Source organism: Coloeus monedula (assembly GCF_965178545.1).
Source record: "Coloeus monedula genome assembly, chromosome: 15".
Taxonomy (NCBI): Eukaryota; Metazoa; Chordata; class Aves; order Passeriformes; family Corvidae; genus Coloeus; species Coloeus monedula.
Genome location: NC_138795.1, coordinates 7,041,009 through 7,056,281, shown reverse-complemented (window position 1 = coordinate 7,056,281; position 15,273 = coordinate 7,041,009). Strand labels below are relative to the sequence as shown.

General features: G+C 40.5%; 1 protein-coding gene across 2 annotated transcripts in view; it reads right to left on the bottom strand.

Moving 5' to 3' along the window:
• Positions 1–15,243, bottom strand: part of RNF130 (ring finger protein 130) — a 42,561-nt gene extending 27,318 nt beyond the window's left edge. For both annotated transcript variants that reach the window (XM_082291350.1, XM_082291351.1), the window contains exons 1-2: positions 14,844–15,243; positions 4,689–4,883 (exon numbers count right to left, since the gene is read on the bottom strand). In XM_082291350.1, coding sequence (XP_082147476.1) covers positions 4,689–4,883; positions 14,844–15,111 — 463 coding nt within the window. In that variant the 5' untranslated portion in view covers positions 15,112–15,243. The remainder of the gene's footprint in view (positions 1–4,688; positions 4,884–14,843) is intronic.
• Positions 15,244–15,273: the final 30 nt, after the last annotated feature.

Genomic DNA, 15,273 nt, shown 5'->3' with positions numbered 1-15,273 from the left:
AATTAGTTTTGACCTGTGGATTCAAAGTAGGTCTCAGTAATCCAGGGCAAGTTTTGCAGTGGATTTGGTACAGAGCTAAAATATTCGTCAGTACACATCTGTGCACAATAATCTGCAGTACACCCTGCCAGAGCTTTCAAGCATCAGTTCAGCTCAGAGTTACATACAGAGACATTTGTGAGAAAAAGGCAAGCAGCAGAGTTAAGAGATGAGCTGCTCAGGGATCAGTGCCACAACAGAGGACAGTGGCACCTCGACCGCCGGCTCTCTGCAGTCTATTGTACTCACTCCGAATGAGGGCAAGAACGTGGAAGAGCCATTAGATGGCAACAACTTCAAATTGCTTCCTGTCCCTCCTGCTTCTGACCCACTGACCTAAAACAATCCACAGAACATATAGGCAGTTTTAGCACAGTTCAAAGCAAGTACAGCCCCTGCTTCCCATGCTAGTATGCTTTCTAAGTGAATAGAGGGCCATGAAAACTCTTTCCCTTAGAAGGAACCTGTTTCTGGGAGCCTATGTTGGACACCTCTTGCACAGTGCCATGGCAGGGGAACATCACCTGTGCACATCATGGAACAGAAACAAGTTCCTCCAGAAAATTAATGAGTTGTTTCATTAGAAGAGCAATGAAAATTTATCTTGATGACACATCTGCATCTTGGTTCTCAAGACCTTAAAAGATTTACCTGTATCAGGTAAATCTTCTAAAAACAGTGTTATATTAGAAGTTGTTTATATACTTCTGGAAATTTCTTAGGTGCTGATAAACCACAGTTACTGGAATCCAGCAGCTTCATTTTGACACTCTCTTCTATATGTGTTTCTCTTTTTCTGTCTGTATTTGTTCCATAAATTCTAAGTATGAAATTTGAACTTTGGAGGCTTCTTTGGATTTTATTCTTTTCTGTAAATCCAAATAAAAGTCTAGATTTTAAGACAGAAATTCAGTATCATAAAATCAGAGAATGGTTTGGGTTTGGAAAGGACTTTAAAAATTATCCAGCTCCAACCTCCCCAGATTTAACTGTTTTGTACTTAACAGGATTGTATCCATCACACACAAACAAGAAAGGAATTAAAATGTTATTTAACCTGAACTGTCTTCCCATTCCCATAACTGCTTATAAAGGAGACAGCAACTGCATATTTTCTCCACCACACAGGCTCTTTTTTACATTAGACAGTAGCAGTTTTGCTTTAACAGAAGCAGCAAGCAAAACCACTCATAAAACTGCCTTCCTGCCAGTGACCTCATAGTCTAAGAAAACCTATGCTGGGAAAGATGTCCTTTGCTTAGGTTGATAGAAGACATCTACAGGATTGTGTAAAATAAGTATACAGTAACATACAAAAGAATATGCACAAAGAAAAGAAAATAATGTTGCAAATAACATTAACAGAAGTACAGGTATTAAAAAAAAACCTGACCAATTCCTGAAGGTCATTACCTACTTTAAAACTCAAAGGTGAAAATGAAGGGGCAGAGACTTGGTGGACTATGACACAAGAGAAAGCAAATTCTGCTATTAGCAGCAGAAACTGTTCATTTGACACAGTGATGATAGACTGACTCCACAGTGACAGTCATTATCCAGCCTCCAGAAAGAACTGCCATTCTGCTAAGTAATATTTTGAGTACGAACAAATTTCCATAAGAATAAAATTTTCAAATGTGTATTCAAGCATAAAATAGCTTGGATAAAATATTAATCCTACAGGTGAAAAGTGCTTCCTAAGCTCTTTTCACAGGGAATCACCTCTCTGCAGGTGGGCAACATACATCAATCTGTGTAATGTGTTATTTATTTTTGCCACAGACACTGTCTAAGCAGGTGATTGGAATTCATGCAAATATCCAAGCAGGAAAAGTTTGCAGTTCACAGTGTGCATTATAAGCAGTTGCTGCTTTCCTCTCTGCTTCACCAGGAAGATGGAATATTTCTAAGGTTCACTATGCAGCAGTACAAAGATTATGTTACAGTAATATAAAATAACACAAGGTCTACTTTCTCCTTTGTCTATGTCAAGAAAATGTAGAGTCATTAAGTTAGTTATCATAATACAGCTGCAAAATTGTTTCGTGAAGACTGCATTTTTAAAGAAAAGAGGAATACTGCACAGCAATAGACATCATGTGGAGCTAACACCAACTTGGTGGCCTACCTTCCTTCTCACTTGCTATCAACTCTAACACATACTAACTTAATCACTGCAGAACAGCTATCAGAAACACAGGGTCAGCTCCTCCCAACCTTTAGGGACAGAAAATACTAAACAGAAGTGATGTAGTGCACTAGAGTATCTAATTAGCAGACCACACAGATTGACACAGAATCAGTTAGGTTGGAAGAGACCTCTGAGATGACGTGGTTGCTCACCACCTAAAAAGCACGCCAGCATTGATATGGTTGAAAAGGCAGAAATAGGAGGACCAGGGAATGTGTGCAAGTCTGCTTTACACACAGTGTTAGGAAAGACTCATCCCACAAACATAGATTCAGGAATCTATCTCCCACTTGGAATAACTCTCAAGAAGGGGAATGCTGGGTTCCAAACCCTCCCTCTGCTGAGGCTAACACCAAAAGACCGGTCTACATCTCAGTTACACACACTTGCAGTTCCTCCATCAACCCACAAGGAAGTTATTTGCAGGAAGTTCTGCAAAGTGATTGCTGAGGAAATCCCTTATGTGTCCATAACACAATCAAAACAAAGGCTGTGGAGCAGTATTTCTCTTCATTACAGGTGCTACTTCAGTTCTAAAAAACTACTTTTAGCCTGTCACGTAGTTTGAACACTTCAAGTTTTGAGATAGAGCCTTCAGCCCAAACCAGGACAGAGATTCCAAAGTAGACTGAGCACATGCATCTAAAACCCAGTATTCCAAATACACAAAGCTAAAATATGCATCATCTCCAGTAATTACATTTTTTTTAAAGCTTACCATAAGTAAGAGGAAATACTTGGAACTCACCATGCCAAAGACAGTATTGGGCTTTCCCCCAAATATCAACTACCCAAACAGCTGCCTGGCTACCTTGTAAGACACTGTTTTAGCCACAGCAGCTCTCATATTTTACATCTTGAGATGGTATTTCAACCAACCAGAACTACTGGGCCTATTGATTAAGTTTCAAAGGCAACACACTGCTCTTCTGAGATGAAACAGGGAGGGAACAAGGTTTCCTAATAGAAGACAGACACCATCCTCCTGCTGTGAAAGCAACTGCCAAACCTAACAGCATTATGAGAAAGAAGGTATTAAAGTTATAATCAAATCCATTATATGATTTAACATGTAATAGAGCCAACAATGCCAAAGCTGTATTAGTAGTAGTAGCCTTTTTTTCCTGACACACTGAGGTATTCCAGGCCATGGGAAAACTCACTAATCATTGTTAAATAGAGACAGCAGAATTTACATTCTTACAGGTAGTTCAAAGAGTCCAGAGCTGAAGGTTTAGGAGGGCACTACAACTGTAGAGAGAGAAGTGGGGGGCAAAAAAAAAGGTAAAAAAAAAGTAAAAACCAAAAATTGGCAAAAAATGTTTCATTAGAATATAGGACTTTTCGTCTGCAGATTACTTGTAAAAATGTCGAAGGAAGGTACCTGAGATAAAAATCAATTGTTAACAGGCTTTGAATTGCTACATGGAGGTCAAAACCCCCCTGCAAAATTCCTGTGGCATACAGAACTGGGAAGGTCAAACTCCTGTGAGACATTTTGCTTGTTAAAAAAAGGAAGAAACAACCATAGCATTTCTTCAGTAAAAGAATTCAATTCTAATTGTGTGACAATATGCATAGCAATAATTAAGAAATTCTAGTTTCCAAGCAACCCCCTATGCTAAGAGACTGAAAATATTCTAAAAAAAAAAAAAAAAAACGAAAACCAGCCAGCAGTACCACCACCAAATATAGAGATTCTGGTTAAGCTAGATAGTTCCAAAATGAAAAAATCTTCTGGAAAAGGAAAAAGGTAGTTATCAGAATTGCAAAAATAATTTTTAACCAAGGAAAATGTTTACATATGAGGCTTCCAGCAACAAAAGTAAGTCACTAGGAACAGTAAAATTTTAGACATAGGCAGCTGTAAGCAAGCAGAACTCTCCAGAAAAACAGATTTCCAGCATTATTTTAGACAATTTACAGAGGCAACTGCCCTCCAAATCACTGTTTTGTTGACTCCTGTATGGCACTTAGACTTTGATTGTAGAAAGAGAATGCTCTGTAAACTGTCATTAAAAAAAGCATGCAAGCTTAGATCCCAAAATACATCTGTTAACATTTGGAGGTCCCCACCAGAACGACGAGTTGAAGACACGCTGCTACAGAATTCTTCAGGTACAGATTCTTTGTTAAATTCTAGATCTTCCATTATATCTGTATGTTAGCTTCTCTTCTGCAGAAAGGTTTGAAAGATTGCTCCTCAGATCTTACTGGCATTTCCTCACTCCAGCACACCCACATCCCCACTGCAGAGGAAAAGTGTTCCTCATTGGATAAGCGCAGGCTAAAGGAAAATAACTTTTCAGAATTACTGGCTTATTTCACTATATTATATACATGTAAATATCATTAGGGAATGGGCTACTTCCAATACCATCTGTCCAATGCCAAGGGCTCTTAAACAATAGTTTATACAGCAAAAGCATTATAGTGAAGGACATTACATTTTATTTACCTTGATGTGTCATCGTGACAGGCTCTTCACTGGATACATTGTTGTAAATGACCACAGCTGTGGCATTATGTGAAGCTGCTCGCAGTATTTTCTCTTTAAATGTACAGTTTCCTCTCTGTAGTAAAGCAATCCACTGCTTGGTGTTTGGTGGGACCTGGAAACGTGTTCGAGGGTCACAGCCCAGACGATCTGCAACTGAAATGGGAAACAAATTTACACAGACGCCAATTTCTTCTAACAGAAAAAAAAAAAAATCCTAATTCCAAGTTTGCTGAAGTACTTAAATGCTATACACTAGGAAGCCACTATCCTCTTGTTTAAAAAGTCTAAAGATAACTGTATTCTTAGGAAAAAAAGATTTTAAAAAAAGCAGTCTCCCACATTGAAAGCTATGACTATATGCCCGAGAATTAGGCTCACTGACACAAGCTATTTTTAACTCCAGTGCAGCTAGAACAATGAATTCACGTTCAAATCAATACCTGCCTAGAGGCTGAAAAACATTAGAATATGGTTCATTTGCTATAGGCATTTACAAAACAGCTGTTTATCAGTCATTCTGGGGAGTACAAGTTTTTTCTTTCTAATGCAGCCATAAATATCGCTGCAGTGGGAAGTACAACTAAACAAAGCAGGTTGTGAAAACAAGATTTCAGAGTTATCTGCCATGTGCAGGCTACTGTAAAAAAGGACAACATTAAAAGCTGATCTTGTACAACCCCAGCAGCCAACATCAGCGTTTTACATATGCACATTTTGTCTACAAGGAAATGTATTCAAATTCATAGAGAAACAAATGGGTTTGCAAACGCAATGCACTCGTCAGCTAAACAGGTATAGATGGTATAAAGGAAGAGTAACAGAAATGGCAAATGCCAGATGTCTGAGTTCAACAGTGTGCAAAGCTCTTTTGTCCTTTCTGACACTGTAACATATCCGGGAACAACCCAAACCCACAGAGCTGTGTACAAAAGGTACAAAACCCAAGGCAGAAGATAACTTCACAGCAGCTGAAATCGCCAAAAGACAGATCTGTTTGCACAACACAGTTTAGTCTGATACACTGTGGTCATATCATTAAAGGATTTTATAAATTTAGAGCCATTGGCAGTTTATAATGCAAATATATTTATCCTTTCAAATGCCAAGAGTATAAGAATCTTTTTATCTACTAAAAACAGCTGGGATAAACCGTGATTTTTTCAAGACAAACAAACAATTTATTTGCATAATAGCTCAGAAAACATTACAGTTTTGCAATGTAAGAGCAATTCAAATGAAGTGTCCCATAATTTTTTTCCTTCTCAAGAAGTGAATTCAGCACAACTATGAGATTTCAGCAAAAAGTCTACCACCAAAAAAAATATCCAATTTAACATATCAGCTGGAAACAAAACAAAAGGTCTTTTTAAGTACTCTCAGCTTCACATAGCTGAGGTTAAAACCTGTAACAAAGGAGAGTCAAAGAGCTAAAGATGTTTTCTGAAACAAGAAAGAAAATTTTCTGCTTGCCTAAAGAGAACTAGTGCAGATGAATCTATACTGTGGCAGACATACAGGAAGTCATTGCTCTTAATTTGGACAAGAAGTGCCTCTCCCTGTTCCCCTGGAAGGAGGGTGGGGAGCCAGATATCAACACATCCTTTTCACAATTGCTTTTCAAGCCTGTATTAGACATCTCAGACATGGAAGGCTATTTGCTGTATTTTTGTTTCATACAGGCATCAGGGAAAGTCTGAAATACCGATGCCTGAAGCCAAATTTTATAGAGCGTTTTCTTCCATTACCCTGACACCATTACTTGAATTCCTGTGGAAATTGCTAGCTAGCACTGATCCACACATGTTGCTTTGCAGCACTGGTGATGGCCATCACGAACATGAACAATCACAGAAGAGCATGTTCATGCCCACTGCACTTTTGCAGCTTGTCTTTGTAATCTTAAATTTGAGGACAGTATGTATTTTTAAAGGGAATTACAGTCCTTTTTGAAAATGTGGAAGAATCACAACACAGTGTATGAGCCACCAACCTTTTTGCCCTCTGTTAAGATAAAAGCTGTTTAATACACAATTCCCCCTTGTTCTGAATATTTTTACTCAAAAACATGGAAGGGGGAAAGCACCAGCAGACTGCGATAGGAAGTTTCCCAAGCCCTGAAAGCCAAAAAATCCCATCCTTCTCCCATGATATCATACTCAAGAATCTCAGGTATGGTACTTCTGTTGGAAAATACCATTTTCTAAATGGCTACAATTCCACAGAATCCCCTCAAACTGCCAAAAATAACTCTGAGAGTAGACACTATGGCCAACATAAATTTACCTAAAATATATGGGATTATTAAAAACAGTAATCCTACAGATTATGTACTGTTTGCTTCAGTACAATCATGATCAAAACTAAAATATGAAGTGAAAACAAAAATGGACACAAGAACAAGGTAATGGGTTATTACAGTGAAAAACCATAAAAGCAACAAAGAGCACCTTGAATGAGGAGGCAGCATTCTCAAAATTCATGTAGGCACCTTGAATTTGTATGCTTGAAAATTTTCAGCTTAAAAAGCAACAGAGAAAGCAGTAAGAGATAACAGAAACTGCATCTGTGGGAAAAGCAGTACAAAATTTTCTACCACAGTAGAGATCAAAGTCTCTTTCAGCTGTGGACAGAGCTATGAAATGTTACTGGATAAAGCAACAGAATTAGGAAACAAGATATTAAGAGATTAAAGCTTTCCAGATATAGACCAACAAACACCACTCAAATGCTAACAGCATGTTATTCCTGACAAGGTGTATTCAGCATACCCTGATGAAAATTTAACAGCTGACAATATTATCTCAGTACTATTTAAGTAATAGAGAAAACACTGATGAAAATCTGGTTGGTTTAGATAAATCTGAACTGAGTGTCTGCAAGTCACTTGAGATTTAATAAAAAGTCACAACCCACTTTTCTTTGCATTAGCATTCTATTACACCACACAAATGTTAAGTAAAATCTTTCCACTTTTAACTAAATAAAATTCAGAACCAATAGTGAAAAATGTGGGGTGTTCTGCTTGTCTTTTCAATAGACTGAAGATAGTCCAAAACGTGTGGAAGTCTTAGAATCACAGTCACCTTTCTAGAATAGTGAGATGGTTACAATAAAACATCTCTCGTGCAGCTCAGGTGCCAGGGATATCAGTGGGCACTGCAAGAGACACACATGAACAGGGTCAGCCAGAATCGTCATTGACAGCTCTTCACTACCCTGCCATCTATGATCTGGTATCCAAAGTTCAACTAGAATCAACAACAAATGAGTTGCAAGTATTACCTGGATAATCATAGAATTGTTTGGGTTGGAAAAGACCTCTAAGATCAAATCCAACCATTAATCTGGCACTGTTGTGTTCACCACTGAACCATATTCTTAAGTACCACATCTACAAGCCTTTTAAATCCCTCCAGGTATGGTGACTCCACCACTGCCCTGGTCAGTCTGGTTCAGTGCTTGACAATCCTTTTAGTGATGAAATTTTTCGTAATATCGAATCTAACCCCCTCCAGGCACAGCTTGAGGCAGCTTCCTCTCATTGTGCCACTTGCTACCTGGGAGAAGAAGAGGCTGAACCCCACCTGGCTCCACCCTCCTATCTGAGAGTTTTAGACAGCAAGAAGGTCCTCCCTGACCATCCTTTTCTCCAGCTCCCTCAGCCTCTCCTCATCAGACTAGTGCTCCAGCCCCTTCCCCAGCTCCTTTGTCCTTCTCTGGACACATTCCAGTACCTCAATGTCTTTCTTGTAGTGAGAGGCCCAAAACTGATGTTACATGCCAGAATGAAAAGCAACTTCACATTTAATTATTCTAAAACAGATCACTTGCACAGAAAAAGATATGATCAGAAGCCACTCATGGAAGCTCAGAAGATAGAAGCATACAGAAAGCCATTTAAGTAAGTTTCCCTATAGATGTACTACTCTTCTGGCTTATTTGAAATATAAGCTATTTACCCTGCCCGTCTCAGTGTTCATCTATGCGTCATGTGTTGGCAAAACCCCAATTTTCTGTTAGAAGTGGCAGCCTGCTGGGTTAAAGAGCTATGTACAATGTTGTCGTAAATATCTCCCTCCCTACTGTAAGTCCCAACACCACAGAAGAGCCTCTTTACAGAAGAATCAGCTGTGATTTAAGTACCCACCATTGGGCTTGTGTTTGTTTTCTGCTTTAGGAGAGCTTAGTTTCCTTTTGCAGAATACACACGGTGGCTCAATTTTTATAACTGTTTCTCCTTGAGCATTTTTTATAATTCAAGACCCTTCCTGCTGAAGGACTAAGGTTTCTGACAGCATTTTAGGGATTCATGTGGAAAAAAGTAGTTAATAATGCAACAGATCCAACCAAGGTTCCTCAGCTACTAAAGAAGTAGTGGGAAGCTCACATCAGCACAGCAACAGTAGTTTCCTCTTCTTTTCCAATTGCTTGACCATGTTTTAACCTTCTCCCTCTCAGAAGGAGAGCCATTTTGTGGGAGCAAAAATGAAATGACTAGAGCAGCTCTCAGGCTTTGTCAGAAGTGTATACCTGTCTGAATGCAGACTGTCCCCTAGTTCTGAACTGTGGCTACGTTTGTTCTTTCTCACACCATGTGTTCCTGCTGCTCTTGCATCACTGTGAATGCAACTGTGACACCCCCCTTCAGCCAAGGTTGCTGCACTGGCTGTTATCAGACTTTGTCCTCTTTTCACATAAATACTCCACTCTCTGGGCATTAACCATTTTATTCTATGCCGGGTTTTTCTCTCTTTTTTTTTTTTTCCCCTCCTTTAAAGGTCAGATATCTTGCTATTGATTTCATCTTAGCTAATACTGTACTCTCTGAAGCCAGCGCCAGTTGCCAGAGCTGGTCTGTCTCAGCTACACATACAGAAATCATTTTAAAGTCTGACCTTCAGTCACTGTAATACAATAGCTGGAGAGACACCACTAGTATTTTGAGGGACAGCAGATCAAGAGGCTTGTTGGGAAAGAAACCACAGAGGAACACAGGAAGGTGCAGTGCCATGCAGGCTGCACCCTGAAGCATTCCCTCCCTACAGTTCTGCTGCCCAGGTAGGTCCTATGTAGAACACCTGACAGGTAAAATAAGACAGCTTTGTGCAACACATTAATTATAAACCTGTGATAAAATTTCCAGAAAAGGAATTCAGCTGGGAAATTCAGAGGCAACTCAGCAGTTCTGACTGATTCTTACTTCAAGGAATGGTACTAGTTATTTGCTATCCCATTAGAGCTTAAAACATACGATGAACATATTTTCTTTCAATGCATTACTGTTATTATCAGTATACTATTATCAATACAGTCCTTATTCATGCCAGTCATAATTTCTACTTTATAAGGTTGTGCCAATGAATCAACGTGTTATGTACAGCAACGTTTTATTTTCAACAGCTCTTTCAGGTAATTGCTTTGACTAAAGCTGGCTTTAGCACGAAAAGAAACTCTTTGAATGAGAGGTAATCTGGTTTCAGGGAGGAAGTTAAACAAAAGAAAATCACTGAAGCTTAGAAGAGTCCTATAATAGTTCAGATTTAATCTTGTTAGCTCAGTAAGTATGCTACAATTACGGTGATAAACTCCAATATATAACCTCCCCTTTTGCTATCAATTAATGACTACTAATTAAGCTGGATACCAAGACCAATGATGAAGCACAGAAGCATGGCACAAGATTCTTCTTACCCTATTCTACTGGTATATCTGCTTGTTGCATTTTCCTAAGCTTTACTGGTTTGGATTCTGGGCCAGAATTTCTGTCTGAATGCTGCCTAAAGCTCTGCAGTTACCAGGAAACTGGCATTTCAAATCTTCTGCAGCTAAAACTTGTTCACACAACATGTTTATGAAGTGCCAGATGCTACAGAATGCTGTACTTACAGCACCATGCACAAGATATACCTCCTTCCTAACACTGAGCCAGTATTGTTTCTTCCACACTTCCACCTTTTTCTAACATACATTTTTCCTCACATTCTCAGCCTCCTTGCCCAGCCCCAACCCTTCTACCCCTTTGGGAGAGCTCTCCTTTCTAGGAGCTCTTTTTCCAAAGCGGCTTTCATACAACCATCACCTCCCCACAAGCCCTTTAGACTCCATCCCTTTCCACTCCTCCTCACCCCCTTGTTCCTGACCTACTGGCTCAGTGAATTTTAACATTTTCAAGTTTGACTCCACTGCTTTTCCCTTCCTATCAGCCCCACTCCCAATCATCCTGCCTGCTTCCCAGCTTCCCAAGCCAGCCAAGGTGCACAAAACCTTACCTCCCAGCAAGGTCTGACCACCTGCAAGGGGACTCTTCAGAGCACACAAGACTGACATTTCCAGCCCTCACACTGGAATCCAAGCACAACAAGCAGTAACCCAGACTCAATAGCCACAGAGTCCTGTTTCCCATGGAGAATGTTTTTGAGGGAACTAAACCACAAAGCACTGCAGTTTCCACCAAGAACCATTAAGGCGAGTATTCAGTGGCTTCTAGCTTGGTGTGCCATGGCAAGAGCAATGTGCCTGACACCTAAGGGTCTGCACTGCAACTGGTGTCAGGCACCCAGTACCAAAGAGGATTAAAAGCACAGGTCATTGGAGTGGCACAGGGCTGAACACTTGCACGGTGCATGTACAGACATCCAGGAGCACCCAGGCAGCTGCTGTGAGAGGACTGGGCTGAAAGTTCAAGGCCATGTTGGATGAGGCTTTGACCAACCTGGTCTAGGAGGGTGTCCCTTCTCAAGGCAGGGGGCTTGGAACTAGACAATCTTTAAAGTCCTTTCCAACCCCAAACTGCTCTAAGATTTATGAAAATGTCTGCTTGCACAAAGTCACAAATAAAAGAGTAAGGGACTGAGTGAGAAATATTCTGGAACCCCCCTGAAGGAATACTATAAACCTTTACTAAACTATCAGAAAACCTGCATCAGGCTTTCACTTCTCCTTCCATGCAGAACAAGAAGAGCTTTTTTTTCTTTTGAAGTTGCAAGCATTCATATCCAGAAGTGGTTTAAAACACTCTTCTAATAAGAAATTAAGTCATGACAAGAGATTAACAAGTTAGAGGAGGTAAGAAAAAGAACTCAAAGTAGAAGAACGGAAGAGAGATTAATAAAAAAAACTATGCTATCATGCATTTAATGTACTCGGAAAAATATGCCCACACAGGTGCTGAATGTACACCCAGCAGCCAACTGTGACCAAGAGCTCACTGGAGCTGCACTTTCACAAGTCACATTCACAGGCGGTCATGCCAATTACTGCCACCCCACTCCCAGGGGAACATTGCCTTTGAAAGCCCCTATCAATTTCATACAAGCTCTATAAAAAGAACACGGAAAGAGTTTTAATACATGTATTAACATGACATGGTTGAATTCCATTAAAGAAACCCTGCAAAAGAAATGGGAGAAGTGATTGACTGTCATGCTGCACTGAGATTTAAAGGATGGGTGATCACATGGGACTGGCATCTTCAAAAAGCAGTACATAAAATATCGGGAATATTCAAGAACAGAAGTCAGAAAACATCACAGAACACTTAAAATCACACGCTGTACTATTACAAATGGTGTGTGGTCAGCAGCAGACCATTGGCCCTAAATCCTGAATTAGTAAACTCATTTATTTCCCTGCAGGCAATGAGTAAGGGATGTAATAAGATGCCCCATTCCTGGAAGTGTTCAAGGCCAGTCTGAATGGGGCTTTGGGCAGCCTGGTCTAGTGGAAAGCATCCCTGCCCGTGGCAGCGGGGTTGGAACTTGATGATCTTCAAGGTCCCTTCCAACCCAAACCATTCTGTGATTCTATGATTCTTTACACAGCATGCAAAAAAGTGAAATTAAGGACACTTCAGCTCTAAAACGGTCCATGCCATCAAGGTGCTAACAGATCACCCACATGTGTGAAAATTTCAAAGATAGCCCATAAATGGGTGAATGCTTGACATCAAAGCAGTTTCAAATCCAAGGTATCCTCAAATAAAGTTGCTAACAATTGTAGAGTCCTTTTCTTATGAGGATACATGAAAACTGGGGTAGAGCACTTACTGCTCTAACAGCAGTGGCTGGCAGCTACTTGGGTTTAGAGCTATTAAAAAAAATTTTGCGAACGAGTTCTACAGCAATATTAACAGACTGATAAAAAAAACATTAGAGCAATTACTTTCAGCAGGACTGCAACATCTTTTATCAAATGTGAATATAAAAAAGCAGATGATGTTCAATAACAGCTTAACTAAAAGCATAAAATATTCCAATCTTTCTTACTACATGGAGCATTTTTAAACCACAAGCACCTCAGCAAAATTAAAACAAAATATAAGTATGTAACAACCTACACAGAACAGTTCAGAGTATATAAAGTAAGAAAAACAACTGCTGTTGAGCTTGCTTTAAGTTGTCTGTTGTGAAACAGAAGGGCAAAACAGAATTTCCCCAAAAACTGGTAACAAAGTTTTAATGATTGCACCATGTCAAACTATGTCAGCTCTGACATTTTCACATCACCTTCTGTGCTTTCTCAATAAAGTTATTCATCGTAGTACTTAGCAGTAGGTATAAAAATGCTGTTTATGGACTGCTCATAATTTCATTTAGCTCTTCTCATTATTAGCTGCCTGTGAAAATGCTGTCAAAGCCTCCCTCAGTGTTTTAATCACACCTTAATGAAGGCATTTCAAAGGAAAGCAGAAAAAGTTACAGCAGCATATTAAAAGGAAATTAGTATCAAAAGTTTTTCTTGACAAATAGCGCAGCTCTTAAAAAATAAAGTGCTTTGATACTTTGCATATATTAAAAGGCTGCATTTTAAAACCTGTAAAAATACTACTTGTAATAACAGTGTTTACATGCCTAAAACTTTCAAGACAGACCCCTGATTTCACTGGGGTTGTGTGGGAATGTAAGTGAGGAATATCAGGAAGCAGAAGAAAGACTACAACATATTTAATGATAGCTGGTAGACAAGATTTGAAGTACAAATAAAAATCGTTTTACAGCAGACCTCCTCAACAATTTCTGCTTCCTCACCCTTCCACCCAAAAATCCACCCCATTAATATATTTTAGTTATATTTTGCAAAGCTAATGAAACTGAGCTCCAGTGAGGCTGGCAAGCACCTGCTGATGCACAACCTGATCCATCCGGACCAGAAGCTTACAGAGGCTGCCTAGCAGGATGCATTTGTTCTGAAGAAGCATCAAAGTATTTTCCTGATCTTAAGATTTGGCAAATTCTCTAAAGCTTCTAATAATACAGTAGTTTTGTGCTATCAATTCTTCTAAAACACTCTTTGTATTCACCACTTAGACTCTACTTTTAACTAACTACAATATTTCACTTAATACATTATTCAGATGTTTACTGTCCAGGAGACAGGTTGGGACCACTGTATTCCATCAAGTGGTCCATTTCTTAAAGATGGCGGTCTAGACAATGTCAAGAATGGTTTTTAAACAAGATACTACTAAAACGACATCACTATTACTGAAGAAATCGGTTTCACTTCAGGCAAAAATCATGACAGTATTCTCAACTGCTCAAATTAGTGTTCTTTATAAACCCCAACATTTATCAAAAAACCAACTGATACATAACAGCTTCACTTAATTAAAAGAAAACTATTTGGACACTCTATCCGATGTTCAGTACTGCAAACAAGTGCATTCTGGGCTGGTTATAAGAGCAACAACTTGATAGCTTCAGTCCTTCCAAGTCTCGATGGGTAGCTTAAACAGCGTTTTTAGGAATTGCACACTGAAAAACTGTGACTTCATGCAGGTGCCAAAGCTATCCAGATGCACAGCGAGATGGCTATGCAGCTGTTCTAAGATTCAAGGCAATGCTGTAACCAAATACTGTCAACTATCGCTACCCTCTCTGTAATTAGTTAAGGAATAACACCTTCACCAGTCAATACGCCCAATCTACTGGGATCCATGCTGGAAAGCATAGTATGCTTTGCAGAGCCGTTTTTCAAGCCAGCACTCTCAGATCATGGATTTATGTTATTTTCCTCTGGGCAAGCTCTTCCTCCTGTTTTGTCAAAACTGTCTAGGAAAGCCTGCTCAGCCCAGGCAAGGACCAACCACCCGGCAGCGAGCGAGGGAAGCGTTACCTCCGTTGATGGGGACGGGAGCCACCAGCAGCCCCTTGACCTCCACCTTGGGGGAGTCCTGCCCGTAGCGGCCGCGGTCGATCCGCAGCAGCGTGGGGCCGCCGCGCTCGGGGCTCAGCACCGTCACGTTGATGAGGGCGGTGTAGTACGCCTGGCTGGCGTTGTCGGCGCCGGCCGGCCGGACCCGGCCGTGCCACAGCAGCAGCGGCAGCAGCAGCAGCACGGAGGAGCCGCCGTTCCAGTGGTGGTGAGGCCACCGCCAGCTCATCTTCGACTCCAGGCGAGCCGACGGCCGTCACCGGTTGCCTCCGCCGCTCCCCCACGGCAGCGTCAAGCCCCGCACGCCCGGGTGTGTCCTATCCCATCTGACAGCCCGGGAGCGGAGAGAGACCAAAAGCAGGCGGAGCGGGGAGGAGAGCTCGGGCTCATG